The 17,133-nt window shown below is 40.7% G+C and overlaps 1 protein-coding gene across 1 annotated transcript in view; it reads left to right on the top strand.

Moving 5' to 3' along the window:
* PDE11A (phosphodiesterase 11A) overlaps positions 1-17,133 on the top strand; it is a gene marked incomplete at both ends in the record, with an annotated part of 130,917 nt that overhangs the window by 110,341 nt on the left and 3,443 nt on the right. Inside the window, 3 exons of the mRNA XM_084264499.1 lie at positions 1,117-1,184; positions 4,094-4,164; positions 6,972-7,055. Coding sequence (XP_084120625.1) covers positions 1,117-1,184; positions 4,094-4,164; positions 6,972-7,055 — 223 coding nt within the window. The remainder of the gene's footprint in view (positions 1-1,116; positions 1,185-4,093; positions 4,165-6,971; positions 7,056-17,133) is intronic.

The following is a 17,133-nucleotide window of genomic DNA, read 5'->3' as shown; positions in this document are numbered from 1 at the left end:
CTTTCTCCCAGCCTCCCCAGTTACCATTCAGCCCTTCTGTGCTTTCTCCAGGAAGCATCATTCTACCTCAGGACATAAAGTTTTCTTGCCCATTTCCCCATTCCCTCCTCCTCTCATCCATGCTTTTCTCTGCTCTCCTAGTCTGTACCTGGGAATTTGCAGATACATGGTACCCCTCTGGCCCTCAAGAATGACCTGAGCATGCCTCCTATTGAAAGCCTCAGACGTTGCGGGTGGTTTGAGTACACCACGCTTTTGAGACAATAAAATGTGTGCATTTGCATATGCATGCCTGGCCACGTCTCCTTTTATCTGAAATTTCATTAAAAATCTGTTTCCTTTTGGTCTTTTGACCAAAATATTGGCCGTTTTCTGTTTTCCATATCATTTCACCCATTCCTAATTTTAGATTCGGGCAATATATTTGATGCTTCATTTTCAGTGCCCTTGTTCTTCATTTAAACTTTCTTAGACTTTTATCTGCATCATGTACTGTACATAAACGCTTTCTACAGCTGAATGGTTTCTTTCTCCTAATGCATATAAAACATGGTTGTAGCTAGGTATTAAACTACAGTGGAACAGTATAGCTTGTAGTAAATCTTAAATTTTTATTGTAGATGAGTGTTAGAAACTGCTTAAACAGTGTCTGGGATGCCTCCCATGATTATAGGTTCTCTTGCTATGGCAGTCACTTACAAATAGGCATATAAATTAATGCAGTTTGCAAGTGTTATTATGTAATAATACCCTTACTTATATCATGTGAAGCACGTGCTCTCTAATATATTATAAGTATTAATGTAAGTAGTTATAGAAGTATTGTAAAATTAGCAGTTATTTCCTTGCTATATCATTTCTTTTCCAGTGTGCAATGCACAATGCCAAAATTCATCATCTGATGACCTGCAACACGTTAGGCCTCCTAGGCACAATTGTGATGTAAAAGCCATGCTGATGACTGAAATTTCAAACGTGTCATTCTTTACTGGAGGAAAAGAAGGTGCCAGGGCTGACATTTTATATATGTATTATTTATTTATGCATCCAGAGCAGAGTTGTTTAGAAATCCAACAAAGGTTGATTCAGCTTGTATTGTTCATTTCTGTTTTTCAGATCAATGCTAATGACAGCCTGTGACCTTGGAGCTGTGACCAAACCGTGGGAGATTTCAAGACAGGCAAGTCATGATTAATAGCAGGGCTGGGAGGAGGCGGGACTGGCGGGACAATATTCCCAGGGCCCTGGCTTACAAGGGACCAAAACTGGAATCAATTTACAGCGGTATTAATGCTATAAAAAAATAGCAGGGGGGTTCTGCAAGAAATGGTTTATTGCATGATCTCTCCATGTACACATGCTGGTGAGCAGCATGTAGGTACCTGAAGAGATTTGGCTTTACCATCTCTCTTCTTATTAACTTTTTCAATCCATATAAAAAAAATGGATGGATTAAACATAAAAAGCATTAGCCACATGTCGCTGCACTTACTTGTTTTGTCAGACAGTTTTCCTTGGCATTGGCAGAATCTTCCCTAAACCAAAAATACCAGCAGGTGATCTGCAAGCTTTGATTGACATAAAATCCTCAGTATATATGATAAATATGTTCATTATCTCAAAAATGACAGAAAAAAAACTGCAAGTGTAGCATATGGACTTGTTTTTAGCACCCTCCACTTTGAAAAAAAAACCCAAATAAAATCCAGGCTTCTGCTGCTAAGTAGGCTCTTTGGAAATAGACATAAAACTTGTGTCCAGTGTTGGCAAACAATTACAAAGAGAGAAAACAATCTGTCCCAAAGTCTTGTCCTTTACCATGCATTCTTCCCTCTTCCAGGCATCCATCCTTAGTATTTCCTGTATCCATGCTAACAATTCCCTGTCCTTTACTGAGGTCCAGAACAAGCCAGTAGAAGGCAGGATGTATAGGGTTGTGGGGCACTATTACAGCATTGAGAAATGAACAGAAAATGCACCAGCACAGCTGAGTGTGGGTAAGCACCTGGAGGGAGTTTGATTGGCTTAACCACAAAGTGGTAAGTTTGAAAGATGGATGAAAACAAGAAGCTAGACCAGAGAACCGGTGAGGCAGGAGCAGGCACGTTAAGTCCCTAAAAAAGTCGGTGTGGCAAGGCCTTTGGCTCAGCTCACAGTTTGTCACATGAGGGGGTTTTTTGCTTTCATCAGCAGACTGTGACAATAGTTTATTCTACTCAGCCAGAATATGGGCACCTCACGTGGAAATCAGGGAAGTTGTTCACATCCTGCAGTGGGAAAATGAGTCACAAGATCTTTCAGTGCCAGCTACCCACAGCTGCAGTTTGCGCAAACCTTCCTCATCTGTCCTCTTTAACCCAGTTAGCTTCTCTTTTCTTTGACATCCAAAATGTCAGGCAGGGTCTGTTTTCCATGTTGTCAATCTCTGTGCTCTGGTGCTGAAATAGTGCTGAAGTCTCTGGCAAACCGGGGTTTTATCCTTAATGCTTTTGAGGTCTGCAGGTGAAAATTCCCCTGCAGCCCAGAGTACAGATGTACTTTATATTGAAAAACCCAGTCTGAGATTGATTGAGGCACTGCCTGGTTGAGCAGAGAGGCTAGTAAGTCCACAGAGGGAAAAGAAGAAATAGTTGGCCCTCAACTGTGCCAAAAGGGGGGGAACAGAAAAAAACCCACATGAAAAGTGAGTGGGAAAAGGGATTAAAATATATGAATCAAAGGGAATACAGGGTACCTGTAAGAAGCCAAATTCAGGAAAAGAAGATAGGAACAAACGAAGAGAGAGAGGGACACAAGAACAGAATAGCAGTGAGAGGCAGGGCTGACACTGTGTCTTGACTATTTTTATACAATACACTTGGCAAACCCTTAATTGCTGCTAAGTTGTTAAATTATTCCTCTATCTGGCGTATTGATCCAGAATTTTATTAGGCCGCTGGGATTACCCACATTATAAAGTTCCAAACTGTGTGACAGGCTGGCTCGAGATTTAAAGAGTACTTTATAACATCACTTCACCTACTTCCAATTTATTTTGGTACTCCTTATTTCAACTCTAACAAGCTTAGGATTTGTGAAAGTTTGCTGCCATGAAGCTGCTAGACCAAGAAATTTTGAGAAGTGCAGGTTCTCTCCGCAGTTCACTATCTTGTGAACTATGAAATAATTTCCTAGATTGAAAACTTTTAAAAAACAGTAAGGAGGCATGACAGGAACTTTGGGAACTAAATCGCATCTTCAGTAGATTGGTTTCCCTTTTCTGCACCCCCATATGTCACACGAGCCTTCTAAGCCCCACACGAGAAGAATACGGTACACGAAAGCTACTATGTCAGGATTGCTCACTCTTCGACTTCCTAGAATTTCCTGATGTTTCCATAGTAATTTCTCAGGTTAAATCTTGTGGTGTTCTGCAAACCACAAACCTCTGCTGAACAGAACATCTTTATTCACGAAAATCAGAAAGATGCATTCCAACTTCCAACCCACCAGTTCCCAATTTGGATTCAGTATGGTAATCAGAGTCTTAGTTTGTATGTAGATGTTCAGACCCTACAGTGATGACAGTCATGGGAAAGAAGTAAAGCCTAGTGCAGGAAGAAAACTTCTACGAATTCACATTAAATTAAGACAATAGAGGTTATTTGTTAATTAAGTTTGTTTGACAAGTGAAGTTGTTTAGGGAGGGCAACATCCTGTAAATACCCAGAGATCTCTTGCACATTTTACAAAGCATTTTTGCAGACATGATTGTGCATGCCAAGAGAAACTGTAATTTTCTATTCTGTTCTCAATACTTGTGTCGCGCGTAACCACATCGAGTGCAACCTCGGCACTGCGATGTAATTCCCCCTGCCAGTCCCCTGTTGAAAAGGGGAAGGTGTGCCTGTCAGTGGTTATGCTGTGTACACACCCTCTACGCCCAGTCCTGAACACTACACAAACACATGCCTGACACCCATCATGTAAGTGGAGCTATTCACTTCTTCACAGTTAAGCACAGACTGAAGTCACAGTCTGAGCAAGAACTCATTACCCTAAAAATTATTTAGCAAGAACTCTAATCTTTGTCATGGTTTATGTTTTTAGGCAGCTGAGCTGGTAACCAGTGAGTTCTTTGAACAAGGAGACAGAGAAAGATCTGAACTCAAACTCACCCCTTCAGTAAGTTTTTATTGCTTCTGACATCGTTACTAACTTGAATGGGGTAAGAAAATACTGGGTTCAATCGGAAGAACTATTGTGTATGCAAATAAAAATCTTGGAACAAAACTCTGTCCAATAAAGACTTACATTTGGAGCCACATGTAGAAGTTCTCCAGTCAATTCAGTCACTTTTGCATTGTCCCCTTCTCCCCATTTTCCTTACCTACTGATTGACAGAATAACTTAGGGAATTTTCTAAGCAACAAATATTGGTTTTAATACACAGTAATAAAAAAAATAATAAAAATCACCAGCTACTTACAGAAATCAAAATTGCCAATTTACCTTATGCTGCAGCTATCTCACCTGTGTTATTTGATGTTTGAAATGCCGAAAATAAAACACTGTGATTGAAAGGGTATATTGGTATTGAGTAGAATGTAGGCAGAGTGCAATAAAGTGTTAAACAAGAGTTAAGAAAAATTATTCATAACAATTTTCAATGAATAATTTGAAGAGAAAGCCTTATCCAGGTTAAATACATCAAAAATGTTGACAAGCCATTTTCTGGAAGCAACAGAGGAGGGTAACGCAAAGTATTCTAACTTACAAGCCATTCACAAATATGTTTATATTTCCAAGAATAAAAAGACCGTTCCTGTGGTCTTGTTCTCACTTTGATAATACTCATACATGAGCCAGTGGGGATGTAATGAAGTCAATAAAGTTAAAAAGTTTGTAGTAAACAACGCTCAGATACAATAAATGGCTTTTCATTTTGTACACTGTCAGAGATTGGGACATTAATGGATTTCTTCCCTGTAGTAGTTCTGTGTGCACATCTTAGGAAAAAATTGTAGCTACAGTCCAGAAGAAGAATAATTGGTCAGACACAGTATCCACAAATCTGAGATGAAATCTAGGCCTGAATAACTGCAAGTAACATTCTGTGGAATATAGACATCGCGCCTTTCCTGCCTTGTATATAAAATCTGCAAAGCGTTTCTCATGCTAATGAAGCATAATAGGAAGTAATTTTATTTCAACACATATATTAATGTTACTGTCTTCAAGTAGCAATGAATACCAGTGCAAATGGCCCAGGTCTAGCAACATTAAGGATTATTTAATTTCAAGGTGTCTTGTTACATCTACATTTTGAACATGCTCTAAGCTTGGTAGAAGTACAGAGAAGGACAAAAGCCAGAGCTTTCTTCATGGCTTCTGAAAATCTGCATTCAACTGTCTATACAGGTGGAAAAGAAGAGGGTGTTACTATAAATATCTTATTTCTGCTATCATAGGGGACCTATCACTCTTCCTTTGGGTTTTAGAGGCTGCATCAAAGAACACAGTAACTGCTGGGCCACATGTAGGATACTTTGAAGCCATACAGCTTGAAGGAAGATTTTCCCCTCTGTTTGGCACTTCACAATTTCAAAGAATCCAATAAACTGATCTGACAAGTGTTTTATGTTAGGAGATAAGGCCAGTAAATAATCACAAAGTTCATCAGTTCCAACAGCTGAAGGCTAAGGGGCAAAATCACGCAGACTTTTACCACGTTAATGAGGAATTTTTAAACAAGAACAAATGATAATGTATTTCATGACATATTGCTATGACAAACCACCTAGATAGGTGAATTGCTGCTAGTTAGAGAAGAGAGTTGTTATTCAGCAAGATACTGTGATAGTCTCTTCTCTTACAACTCCAGGTGGGGTTTTTTTCTTGCACTGTGCTTATAACAATCTGAAAATGATAGGATCGTTCAAAAATATGTGAATAGGAAAGACAGAATTCTCCATAATCAAATCCAAGATTTTCATTTAAGATCACAGAGTCCTTGAATCTTACCTCCTGGTCTTCTTTAGATACAACTGTGTGATACCTGTTTATGTCAGAAAGAGCAGGCTCCAACTTGAAGAATTCAACCAGTTGTTTAATGTAATGCAATATGTATGGTCTGGGGTTTCTAGAAAGTACAGAAGGAAAGTAAGCCTTCTCAGGACACATCAACCACGAGGAGATGGGCCCAGGATAAGTAAAGACTTTCCACAGAAAAAGACAGAAAGATTTAAAACTTTACATATTCAGGGCTTGAAAAAAAAAAGGCATTTGGTAAATAGTATGGATGAGCCACCAAAAGGAGGATTAAAATCCTGCAGACATAAAGCTGATGGACTGACGTAATCTCAGGCAGGGTATGGAGGAAACTCAACTCACTTTCAAACTCTTCAGAACTCCGTTTCTTCCATCTCCTATCAGCCAATACTTGAGCATCAGCTTCAATATCTGTAATTTCCTCTCTGGGTGAGTGAATTTGGCTGTTTTCAGAGGAACAAATTGATAACTATTCCCAAAACAAATCTGTTGATTCCCCACCCTTTGGATTCATAGATGCAGCTGGTTCTACAGAAAGGGTCTGTAAACGGGAGGGAGGGAGCGAGCCCAGTCAATAACTGTTCATTTTGCTGAGGTGGAAAACCGTGCATGAGAAAAGGGAAATTTCTACTACCTTTGTAGCTACTTTGCATTTCTACAGGATGTTCTTATGCTCAGCTCCAACGGTGGAGCATTGATTTTACATCACAGAATTATAAAATTCAAATATTCAGCCTACAAATTTCAAAACTGAATTGAAAATAAACAGTTTATTTTTCATGCCCAACAAAGCAGTAGGGAGACTGCTGCAAAGATTGATTATGGTTTACAAAGTGTTCTGGTTGTGAGAATTTGATCATAGCTGCAAAGTGCTGGATGATGTGTCTGTAAAATACTCCAGTGTAATAAAGCATGACAGTTTTGTTCCCTTCTCAATTCAGGCCATTTTTGATCGGAACAGGAAAGATGAACTACCCAGGTTGCAGCTCGAGTGGATTGATAGCATCTGCATGCCATTATATGAGGTAATTTTTACTTACTGCTCCTGTAGAGTCCAGAGAAGATTGTTCTTGCCTCTCTAGAGAAAAAGAGTTAGCTCACAGTGCAGCCTGGAAGGCTATTTGGACTGTTATCTTTCTTTGACGTTACCAAAAGTCTGAATTCTGTGCAGAAATCTTCAGATTCCCTGAAGGTGGTACTATTTGTAAACATAATTCCTGAGTTATAAAAGCTGATAGGGCAACTGTTTATTATATTTGAGACAAACTGATTCTCATCATGGCAAGGAGTGCTCTGCAGAGAGGTGCCGGACAGATTGCCTCATTAGGTGCTGCTGTCAGACCAGTCCAAATAGCTGTGACCCAAAGGGAAATTCAAGGCTGAGCCTTTGCACTCCCTTTGGGCTCCTTTCCAAGCTGCTAAGGGGCAGCCTAGGCCCAGCCTTTAAGGTTGGTGATAAATGATATGTGGTTTAAGCTGTGCGCTGCTTAACTTGGCGTTTACTCTTCCAATTGTGCTTCTACACCAACTGCATGGGTGCTTGGTGTAAGGTGTACAAGGTCTCAAGCACTACTTCATGAGGGCTGTTGATGACCAAAATAATGCCTCTCTTTTTGGATTAAACCAGCTTCAGAATTTGACTTGCATAATATAAGCCTCACCATTTTAACGTTTTCTCTCTTGTATGTATAGAAAGCAGAGCTACATGAGCAGGGTGATAAATGGAGAAAAAAAGACTGTAGAAAACCATCAGTAACTGTGTCAGCCCATCTTCCTCCTACTCACTGAACCCACACAGACCACCTTAGGCCACTAAAGACTACTGCCAGTGTGGCCACTGATATCTGAGAAAACATGGGTATATTCTCACATTTTTGGGGAACTGCAACAAGCTCTCCCTCTTACTGCTGCACCCCAAACCGCCTCACATCTCCAAGCAATGACTGAGTCAGTGGTGACACAAAGCCAAGAGCTGGGAAGCAGGTACCAGCTGCCAAGCTCACAATAAACTGTGAACTTCTGCCTGAATGTAGCTTCCCTGCACACACACAATGATGGATTAGCAGTTCCTTTTCATTTTACAGACCAGATGTGTCACCAAGAGCAAATGAGGTAAGGAGGATGATGGGCTTCCCCTGCCCACTCTACCTTGTGGCATCTGAGGCTGCCAATGTGGCAATAATGAAGTGACTGCCCAGCAGCAAAGGCAACTCTTGTTCTGAGACGTGGACATGAGCTCATGTAAACAGTGAGGTGGGCTACTGCTTTGCCAGTAGATCCCATCCCTTTCTTAGGTCAGTCTTTGTCATGATGAAATAAACTAAATCTATGGCTTTCAAGCAATTAAGGCAAAGCAAGCACAGAAGAAGAAAATAAACCAATATTTTTTTTAAAATACCGAGATCATTTTGGACAATATGGGGAGGGGGGGAAACCACACAACACACCTGACCTCAGACAAAAACTCTTTAAAAATTACTTTCCTTTCAGGGTAATAGTTACTATTACACTACCTTGCATATTATTAAGCTAGAATGCATACTATACCAGAATTCATTATTTGTAATAGCATCTGTAATACAAAAATATACAATAAGGCAGGAAGAGCTGACAAGCAGCCCATCCTCTGCATAAGATGACTACATCTGAGCGCTAAAGCTCTGGTTAGTTAGCTCCATCTTAGCAGGAGATCTCTGGGGAATATATTCACATCTGATTTCCCTGCTTTCTGCTGTCTTTGCATCATGCTGTGCAGCTATTAGCCTGCTGCTAAACAACTTTAAAAAGAGACACCATCAAACCTGGAAGTCATTGCAGTACCAGCCTTAGGGGTAAACAGAAAACTTGATGTCATAGTATCACACTGCGGGAGATTCTCTCTTCAATGTGAAGCCACATTTTAATTTTCATATCCAACTTAATCAAACCTCAATACACATATCTCATCAGTAGTGTATTCAGGCATTATAAATCCTCCATTTAAGGCTGGCTGAACACCACAACTTTTGCCAAGTCCTAGATTTCTTCCCCTCCCCCCTCCCCCCCCCCCCCCCGCAATATGTTCTTTAAAATTCTAGCTGTTGTAATATGTTGTAGGGCTGCATGTGGGGATAGAATGGGTTACATCATTACCAGTGCAACATAAAGAGGTGGTGGCAGCTGACAGATTAGTAAAAGCTTAGCAGTACTTATAGAGATCACTAGCATGGCGCTTATAAAAACCGTATGTTTGAAATAAATGCTTGACACTCATTTTGATACCAGAATTACAACATTAAACCATAGAGAACAAATCAAAGCTTTTGCATGGAGTTTCCTCCATGGTGGTGATTACAAGTCCTGAATCCATGTGGGCAGCTCCTAGCATCCAGGGCCTGAAGGGAACTCTGTGGGAAACATGTGCATCCGCACCAACGCAATTGCTACAGCAGGACTTAATGCTGTGCTCAGTTTTATTTTACGCCCACACGGTAGAGAAGGTCCCAGCAACCAGTGAATGCAGGCGACTCCCATTAAATCCAGGCAGTAGATCACAAGAGCCCCCTGAAATTTTCTTTGCTCAAAGTAGGTGCCAAGAGTAGGCTGTTCTTGGCAGCGGCAGATGTCTGAAGGGTGCGCTACAGAAGGAACTTCACAGCCCAAGCTGCCAGGAGTGGTCTAACACCACCCTGGTGCACTGACAATAATGTAACAAGCTGTATCTTCCCCGCAGTCAAAGCTTAGGAGCTAGGCCACGTAGCAGAGCGCCCACAAGGAATGTTTCATACTTAACACGGTATATAAAGTTTGCAGAGCATTTCAGAGAGTTATGGCCTTCCTAGCCTTTCCCCTCTTCCCCCCCTATCCCTCAACTCTCTGTTCTGAAACATTCTTTGAATTAGTCTTCTGGGGAGATTTGGCTCTGCATGCTCCTTATGTACCTGCTGTAAGATACAGCTCAAGACAACCCACTCTGAGGTGCAACTTTCTCCCAGGTAAAGGGAGATGAAGTCTCTTTTACTAGGGGAAGTGTATCACTTCCCTCTGCTTACCTGACTAGAATTGTTTTCTGAGTTTGGGCCCTTTTTATGAGCAGGTTTACAAGTGACTAGAAAATCCTCAAGATCTGTGCAACTTCCACTAGTAGTCCTGTTTGCCACTTGGAAAGCCCATCTGACTCAAAGGAAAGATTAGTCAAAGATATACAAAAATATGCTACATCATAATCTAATATGGAACTTGAAGCTTGAATATAGATACGTAATGACAGCTGGGGATATTAAAAAAACAAAAATAAAGAATTATACACTGCTAGATTTCCCACATCCCAGTGCCTAAATCCAAACCTTTCTGTCTTCACTCTGTAAACCTGACTGCTCTTGGCACAAGGTAAGCCACAGCTCTGCTCCCTTGCTTGGTTCCATATCTGCTGCTCAGTGTGGGATTCAAGCCACTGCCTATTTCAAAACACCTTAGTAATCAAATCTGTTTCCTTCACACTGTGGATCAAAGATTTGTGAAGATAAAAGCTTCCCAATTTTTTGTTCATTGCTTTTTATTACACTCGGGACATTATAATTTTATCGAATTTACTTTTTTGTTACTGTAGTGATCGCTGATCAGAGTATTTTTATGTGACAGTGGAGTTTTTGCCTTGAGTAGCAGAACAGCCATCCATTTACTATGAAGCTCTGATTTTAGGGGCTTTAGTTACGCTTTACTGCATCACATTCGCTCTTCATTCAAAAACGCCAGCAAGAAAAGAGCTCATCAGTACAGATGAGAAACAAGCTTATTAAAACAATAATTTATAAGAAAAAATACATTTTTGGAGCCATAGAGTGTTTCGAATTTACTAATGTAGCTTCAGTATGAAGTAATCATCCCCCTTTTTTTTGGTAGAATAGTCTATAAAGAGGAAACAGATGCAACTAAAGCAGAAAATCTAAGTTACCTCACTGAAAATAAAGCCCTGTGCCTACACTGACAGCTGTGCTAACCACACACAGAAACTGTTCCGTACCTATTTGACATACGTGTTCACGTAACAGGAAACAGAATTCTCATCATTAAGACAAATTGCCTCTCTGACCCTCCAATAAAGCGATGCAAAGAGTTTAAACACCAAAACATAATCTCTCCTGGACTTCGTGGTTTGTGTGTATCTAAGACAGGACCCGTCACAGATTTTTCTCCAACTTGGATTAGATTTCTCTGTGGGGGAGCAGACAGAGCAGGAGAGTAAAGATCTTATTCTTTTTAATCATGATTTTTCTCACAAACAACATCAAAGCTTGAGCGATTCACATCAAACAAAAGATGCTAACAGAAGCCTGGCTCTGTTCACAGCATTGTTAGGCAGAGACAGTAACGCTATGAATAGCAGGGCCAAAGGCCATGCACTCTGCTTCTGGGCAGATAAATACATAGTCAGGTAGTCAGTGACAATGACAGCAGCTATTTAAATTTAAGGGAGATGTCTTTGTGGAAGATAAAGAAGCTCAGGCTTTTACAACTTATGCGTGCCTGAGATTGCCCTGCTCACCTCTACCTTGGTGCTCCGTTGAACTGTTCCATTTTAGTGCTATTTTTAGTGCTATTCAAGCTTTCCTGAAGTATTGAAAGCTTTAAATGTATAACAGTATCTACAGAAGTGAATCTGCATTACTGGAGATTCTAGGGGCAATCTGGGAAGAGAAGAAATGTTTATGTTTAGCTTAGCAAGTGTTTTGAGCAGAATGTGGAGGCACCGAGTCCTTTATCACATTGTTTGACATGATTAGAGAGAAATCTAATCAGTCTGCTGCTGCATGAGCTGATATAGCTGTCTTCCTACAGAAGACAATGTCTGGCCTTGTAATTAAATCTATCTTTAGAGTATGATGATGTAGCTGCAAAAGCATCTATTCTGCTTCTAAGCATACATTAAATGCACAAGGTGTCATAAATGGTAGAGCCTCTACAAAGCATAGCAAAAATACACAGAAGCGTCCAACAATCACGACTACCTCTGTGCTGTAACTCCTCTGGTTCAAGAGCTGACTTTAAAACCTGAATTGGAAGTGCATTATGCATGCACAGTGATTATTTTTCCAAAAGTGTCTACTCTAGTTACAACTGTAAGGCAGGAGATTAACCTTTTAATATTCCTTTACAGAGAAGGAAAAGGTATGCTTTAAGAATCTCACGTTATGTCCCGATGCAGCTCTTCCTCAATCACCACTTTCTCTTATTCCTTCAATTGCAGTTTTGCACAAGGAAATAACAATACAAAATTCAGGGTTTGGGCCGCTCCCCTAGAAGTCCTGCTTGTCCAGAACAGGACTGTGTGGGATGGCTTAGGCTGTGCTCAGGCAGGAGTCTCTGGATGCAGCCAAAACAATGACTTTTCTTCACGTGTTTCTGTCCTCTCTATACAGTCAGATCTGGAAAACCTTTAGAATTATGTAGAGAGGAAGAGTTTATTTGTATGACCATTTTGGAAATTGCTTGCTGTACCCACAGTTCACCCATACCCGGGGTTATAGGTACAAAAGTCAGAGCAATGCTAGTTTGCAGCTAGTCCAGGGACAGGTAGCAAGTTGATCACCATGAGCAAGATATAGACCTTCCCTGAAATATGCTCACAAGTTGTTATGAATTGTTTTAAGAACAACAACAAAAGAATCAGGACAAAGGTATTTGGAAGGTATAGGAAGCAACTTGATCAGCTCAGAGATTCTCATTGAAATCAGCTTTTCCTTTGTAGGGTGTTGGAGGAAGAGGCCTTCCAATAGATCCTACAGAACACCATCAAAAATGCACACTTTTGCAGGGCTTATTTCTGACATTTGATTTAAACACAGAGAGTGAGAGACAACACATCTATGCTTCCTGGGACTGCCTGGCTGACAAGGAATAGTAAAGCAGGTAGGCTCAGGAAGCAGTGTGTGATACACCATGAACTAAGGCTGCACAGACTTTGGCAGATCAAATTAGTCTCACTTTGTGTTGAAATCCAGGGGGTAATATTATCTAAGGAAGAGCAGGTGCAACATATTCTGCTGCATTTGTAAGAAATTTGCTTCAGAGGAAACTTAATCAGGCTAAATGCCAGTGCTGGGGGGAGTTGGTAGCTAAAGATTATGTTAGGAATAGGGGATCACCCCAGAGAAAGGAGATTTTGGCACCGCAGAAGGATCTTTTTCTAGCCTTGAAACAGGAATTGAACTAGGTTCAGCACTTTTGTTGCCTTGTTGCTTGTCTACTAACAATGAACCTAAATAAGACCACCCAGAATTAATTCTCTTGAACTTTCATAAAACTCAGATACCATGACTGTATCACAACTTCCAGTAACGGACTAAGTATCAGCAAGCTGCCCTTAACCTACAAGTCTGGGGTTTTTCTGCTGCTTCACCTTTACTCTCTGGTAGTACAAAAGAAGAGCTAGACAAGAAAGAAAGAAAAAGAGGAAAAGAAGAAAGAATGCTTTTATTTGCAATTCCCTTCCAAGTCAGTCACTGTTTCACAGCATAATATGGAAAGTCACAGTGGCTTCAGAGCAAGGATCTTTGTGTCTGCGAGTATACGAGCACCTTTATACAATGGGTACAAAGATCCGGATCCTTCTCTTTGTTTCCTGAGAGCAGGAAGAAATTCCTTTTGCTTTTAGAAATCATCAGAACATTATTTTTGCTGTGACTTTTGCAATTTGATGAGATTACTGATGAAACGTTTTATTACTGTCAAGAACTAAACAAGGTTTTTCCAAATTGCTTAGAAGATGACACAGCAAAAATGAGCTCTTTTTTCCTTCAAACAAGAGAACTTCAACTTACTTCTCAGTCAACTTATGCCAAAAAAGTCTCAACTGAAAGGACAGGTCATCCACAAAGATATTTGTGAGAAGACCAAAAGACATTTGTGGTTACCTTTGGTGAAACTGAGCAGCCTGATCTGTGAGAAAAAGTGAATAATTCATAATCCTACCGTTTCTGTGCTGTGTCTTATTTAGAATTATCTGCCTAATGTGTTGCGAAGGACATGCAGTTGTGTATGGAAATGTATATAAATTATAGATCTGAGGAAACAGATTGAAAAGTTGGCAGATAAGGTAGAAGAGACAGTCAATAGAGGGAACTCAAGTTGTACAGCAAATCCGAAAGAAGATAAATGGATAATTTAACAGCCATTCAGTTTTCAAGAAAGACAAAGCACAAACTACATTGCATCAGAAAAGGACTAGAAATGATGATGGATGAAACGCTTCAAGTGAGTGTTTAACACAACAGAATCACAGTTGCCTGCAGAATTCCCAGCTGAGGGCAAATTCAAAGAACTAAATAAGGATATGAGACTGATATGATTTGAAGAGTTTTTCAAAACCCATTTAATAACAAGGCAGAAGACATTGATCAGCTGCTTGGTTAAAATGTTGAAAGAAGAGTTAGAAACATTCTGTCTCTTGTGTGCTTCAGACGTAGAATCAAAATCTTCTGAGCAAACCCTCAGTTTCATGAAATTATTAGGAACAGATGAATCATTTGCAACTATGGCAACACATCAGCTGAGTTACTTCCATAGGTGCCCAGTCCTTCAGTATCACTCTTTGCCTTTGACAGCACAGCATGCTTGATGCTGGTCAGAGCATATTTGGCTGCCAGGAGCTTTGTACTTATTTTCCTCCCTGAAGTATGTGGCACATTTTACCAGTGAATAATCTTACTTTATAATTATCCTTCTGTAGTATGCATATAGATATATATAAACTTACAAAGGAGTGCAGCATAATGTTTCCTAGTGTACCATCACCAGAAAGACACGTAACACTAATTCATCGCAGACAATGTGCACACTTGCGTATTAGATCCCTTTCCAGTCACAATTCGCTTCGTTCCACACTGCTAACAATTTCTACAGAGAAGATAAAAGAAGCTCCTGTTTTCTATACAAAAGTTAGAATTATATTCAGTTTATCTAATTATATTTTGTGCACCAAAAAAAAATTCCCAGGCAGAAATGCAAAAGTAAGGCACTGATGCATTATGTGCTTGATCGTCCAGACCCCTCCTCAGTAAGGCCTAGAAGGAATAAACAAACTCTCCTTCAACTTCAAGGGGATTGCAGTGATCCCCCACCCCCCACCATGAACTCATCTTCCTCCCAAATACAGTATTTTTTTCTGGAACATAATGATTAAATACAGCCTGAAAGGCAAATAATTCATATATGCACACAGTCAGAAGTTCACAGAGGTTAATCCCTAGATCATCCCTGTACTGCTTTGCAGTCTGCCTGAGAAGGTAGGATTTTAGCAGTCGTCTTTGTTTTAGTACGTGGGCACATATACAGAAATACTTTGGGGTTTTCAAAACAACTTCCATCACGTATATGTATTATGAAGATGAAATCTGTGGATGACTGCAGTACAGGTTCCCTTTTATCTGAACTAATCTGAAGTTCAAGGACTTTCAGATAGATGGCTCACCTTTAGCCTACGTATTCTCACGGGAAAGCCACTTCAGCAAAACTCAGGAGTCCAATTCAGCTTTGCTGTAACTGGTCATGACTCTCTTGACTTCAGCAATGCTTCAAATGCTTACACCAGGTCTGAATTTATCCCTATGGCTGCTCGGTCACTAGTCCTCCCTTCCAACTCAGAAACTGCCTACGTAATAAAAGTGATTCATTACAAGCCACTGGGTTCCAAAGTAGAGTGAACACTGAGACCTATAACTTTTTGATATGTGCTTAGTCATAAAAATGAATTTATATGGTCTTATTCCATAAACTGACTTTACAAATATTAGACCTGCAACCATACTTCCGTGAGCTGTATTTTGTCAAAGCTCATGAGTTAAGAAAGGTCAGAATTGGTCAATATTTGGATGGGAATCTCGGGAGAGGGGGTGGGAAAGGTTGGTGGAAAGGGGTGGCAAGAAAAGGAAAAGTGTATGCTCTGGAGTATACTAGTCCTGCAGTGTTTGTAAGTTAGGACTTACCATGCTCCTCTTTAAAAGGATTTGATGTTAGTCTTAAAAGACAACAAACTGTTGTATTTGCTTCAGCAGTAATTGAGACTCCAATCACCTCTGCACAGCATCTTGGCTGTTTCAGACAACATCCTTTCCCAGAGACAAAGGTGATGTAGCAGATAAGTCCTCTCTCCCACCACTCCGTTTCAACCTAGGGACAAGTCTACTACCAAATTCCTCCACTGCTACTCAGCACCCTCTCCCTGAAGCAGTTTGTTGCTACTTTTGCTATTTCTGCAATCTCTGCACTTTAGCTAGCAAAATACACGCAAGAAATACATCTCTATACCCAACAACAAACAACACACTCCTCTCCCTACCTTCTCCCATAAATCATTTCCTCTGAGTGTCTCACACTCACCCACTTCTGGGCTCTTCCCTCAAGCAGCCCTGCCCCTCTCCCCAGGTGTACACAATGTGAAGGCTGAAGTGCCTTTAACCTTTTCTCATGCAGGAAGAGCTTATTTGTAAGAGGAGCTGTAACTCATGAAAATATGCTGCAGGCAGAGCTGTACATAGTCACAAGAGACACCTAAATTACTGAAGGTGGTAAGAAAAAGCCAGTGCTATACAGTAACTTTATGAAAAACAGCTTAGTCACACATCTGAGGTAATAGATGCAGAAGGGAACTGTAAGCCTATCTGGCCTTTCCTAGTGCCAGAGCATGCAGCCACCAGCATGACCACTGATCCAGCACCCTTTATTACTCTGCAGTTAAGATCAGCTCTTACAGCACAGGGGATAAAATGGGAAAGGTCACCAACTGCGCACCTACTGCAGTGTAGCCAGGCAGCTGCACTGCAGTGGAAGAGCTGTGAGTGGGCATTAAGGTCCCAGGCGGAGAGACAGGAACGCTCCCTGGTAGGGCTTCCCTCGCCCGCTGTGCACGGCTGGCTCACAGCCTGCCCACTGCACTGAGGAGGGACGGGGGAAAAGGTATTTATGGAGCTAAGAGCTTACGTGGTGGTATCCCACATCACACAGCTGTTGAAGTCCAAGCCTCTTACTAGTAAAGCAAATAATAAATTGGGGGGTTCAGAAGCTGCTCACAAAATTAGACATCTCACTAGCAAAGCTGTTTGTACAAGACATGCATCGAAAACAGCG

The sequence above is a fragment of the Gallinula chloropus genome, assembly GCF_964237585.1.
Source record: "Gallinula chloropus genome assembly, chromosome: 5".
Taxonomy (NCBI): Eukaryota; Metazoa; Chordata; class Aves; order Gruiformes; family Rallidae; genus Gallinula; species Gallinula chloropus.
Note: the sequence above shows the minus strand (reverse complement) of the source record. Positions and strands in the feature narration are given on the sequence as shown.